A 2082-nucleotide genomic window follows, 5' to 3' on the forward strand; every position below is an offset into this window, starting at 1 on the left:
TAATACGAAAAATTGGACTTGATAAGAGTTAGATATCAATAATATTATTAAATAATGAGTTATTTGAGAAAATGTAGAAGGATATTCCCTATGGTTACAAAATAAGAACAAAAGGATTAGTTTGCAAGTTGAATAAATCTATATATGGATTGAGACAAATATTTAGATAATGGCTCAACAAGTTCTCCTCAATGTTAGTGTAAGATGATTTTACACAATTTAAAAATGATTAATCTTTGTTGTTTTTTTTGTCCATGTGGATAACATCATCCTAAAAGACGGTGATTCTTCTTTTTTGACAACTTTATAATTGATATTGGATATTTAGTTATTTTTCAACCTATAGATTTTTGATTCTCAAACATTTCTTATAATTGAAAATTTCCATATCAAACAAGAGTATTTCCTTGAGTCAAATAAAATATACTCTATCTTTTCTTGATGATATTGGTTCTTATAAGGGATACCCATGGATCCTAGTTTAAATCTTAGCCTGAACCATGATGATTGTATTGATGATCCCTTTGTATATAGAATATTAATCAGAAAGCTTACTTACTTTATTATTTTCAAGCCAAATATTATCTTTGTAGTTCACAAGTTACTACACGAAGAATCTATTAATCACACATTTAAATAAATAGTACTTGAAGTTTACTTTTACGTCAAGGTTTCTTTTAACAAATGTCATCTTTCAACATATATTGATGCATAATAAGACAACTGATTAATTGCTTAAACACAAGAAGATCAACCCACTGTTTAGTAGCACTTACATGTAAATTACGACGATTATTTTTATACATTGTAATAGTTTTAACCACTACAATTTACGAGTGTGATGGTTTCAAAAATCATCATACATGTCCTCACAAAATACAATGTGATGATTTCTAGTTAATCATCATCGTTTAATATGAAGTTGTTAATAAAACATTTTTTTTTTTCAAATGGTTAAAATTCACTTTGGGACCAAGATTAAGTGTTTCTTAATATTATAGACATAATATATTATAAAAACCTTTTTTTTTTGGCGGTTTAAAAAACTCTAGATAACTTTCGGTGGTTTTAAATGAAAACCGCAGTTATGTATTGCTTTTATTTTATTTCTAATATTTTTCTAGCGGATATAAAGAAAACGGCAACTAAGATTTATTATTTATTTATTTAAAATAATTTTTCGACAATTTTTTTTATTCAAACCGTTAGAAACTTTTATTTACTTTTTCCGAATTTCCCATCACGTGCATATTCATATTTTATAATTTTGTCTTTTTAACCTATCCCAAACCACTAAACAAAGTAGAAGAAAAACCCTAGCCGTCCAATTCCTTTCTTTATCTCTATCTTCCAACTTCTTCTTGTCGTGGTTATGCGATTGGAGATCCTTTGTTTGGATCCAGTTGAAAACATGAAGAAGATGTGGACGTCGGCTATCCTCTTAACTAGTGGCAACTCCAGCAAGGGTCAGAGTTGCGAGTACATCGGTCCCTGTGGTTTGGTTTGTCGAAACCAGGATGGTAACCCCAACATTCAGGTCACACCTATAGACGAAGAGAAGACCAGTGTTTACCAGTGGCGGAAGTGGCGAGGGAAGAAAAAAGGACTTGTATTGCGACCAACAACTCTTGCCAGACGGGAATGGGTGGCGGCTGCTGACTTTGGCTGACAATGAATTCCTTTCTTTATCTTTGTTTCTATTTCTATTTTAACCTTTCATCTCACCACCATCATCATTTACTAACCTTTCTCTTTCTCTTTTCTTCTTGATTTTTGTTTTTCAATTTTTTTTTAGGCTGTGTTGAATATGGGAAATGAGAGAATGGGTAAAGTGTCGCCGAAGGACTCTGCTCAGCTTCGCTGCTCCAAGCTTTCAGGTTTGACTTATGCTTGTTAACGGAATGGCAAACGTACCAAATCGTTCAAGTAATAAATATGGTAAGACCAAGTATAGTTTTCCTAAAAGACTCGAAAGGCCTTATCGTTCGCGTGAATTGAAATCGTAAGACTTGAAAGGAAAAATTAATTAATTGGTTTTGAGAACAAAATATAAACATGCAAAATAGAATGATTCAATTGACA

General features: G+C 31.4%; 1 protein-coding gene across 2 annotated transcripts in view; it reads left to right on the forward strand.

Moving 5' to 3' along the window:
• The first annotated feature begins 1345 nt into the window (after positions 1 to 1345).
• The window catches only part of LOC111240585, an 8850-nt gene continuing 8113 nt past the window's right edge, over positions 1346 to 2082 (forward strand). The window contains exons 1-2 of one of the 2 annotated variants that reach the window (XM_022775867.1): positions 1346 to 1645; positions 1796 to 1877. In XM_022775867.1, coding sequence (XP_022631588.1) covers positions 1373 to 1645; positions 1796 to 1877 — 355 coding nt within the window. In that variant the 5' untranslated portion in view covers positions 1346 to 1372. Of the gene's footprint in view, positions 1939 to 2082 lie in introns of both variants that reach the window. The other variant, XR_002666011.1, reaches the window with a different exon arrangement.

Source organism: Vigna radiata, chromosome 11 (assembly GCF_000741045.1).
Source record: "Vigna radiata var. radiata cultivar VC1973A chromosome 11, Vradiata_ver6, whole genome shotgun sequence".
NCBI classification, from domain to species: domain Eukaryota; kingdom Viridiplantae; phylum Streptophyta; class Magnoliopsida; order Fabales; family Fabaceae; genus Vigna; species Vigna radiata.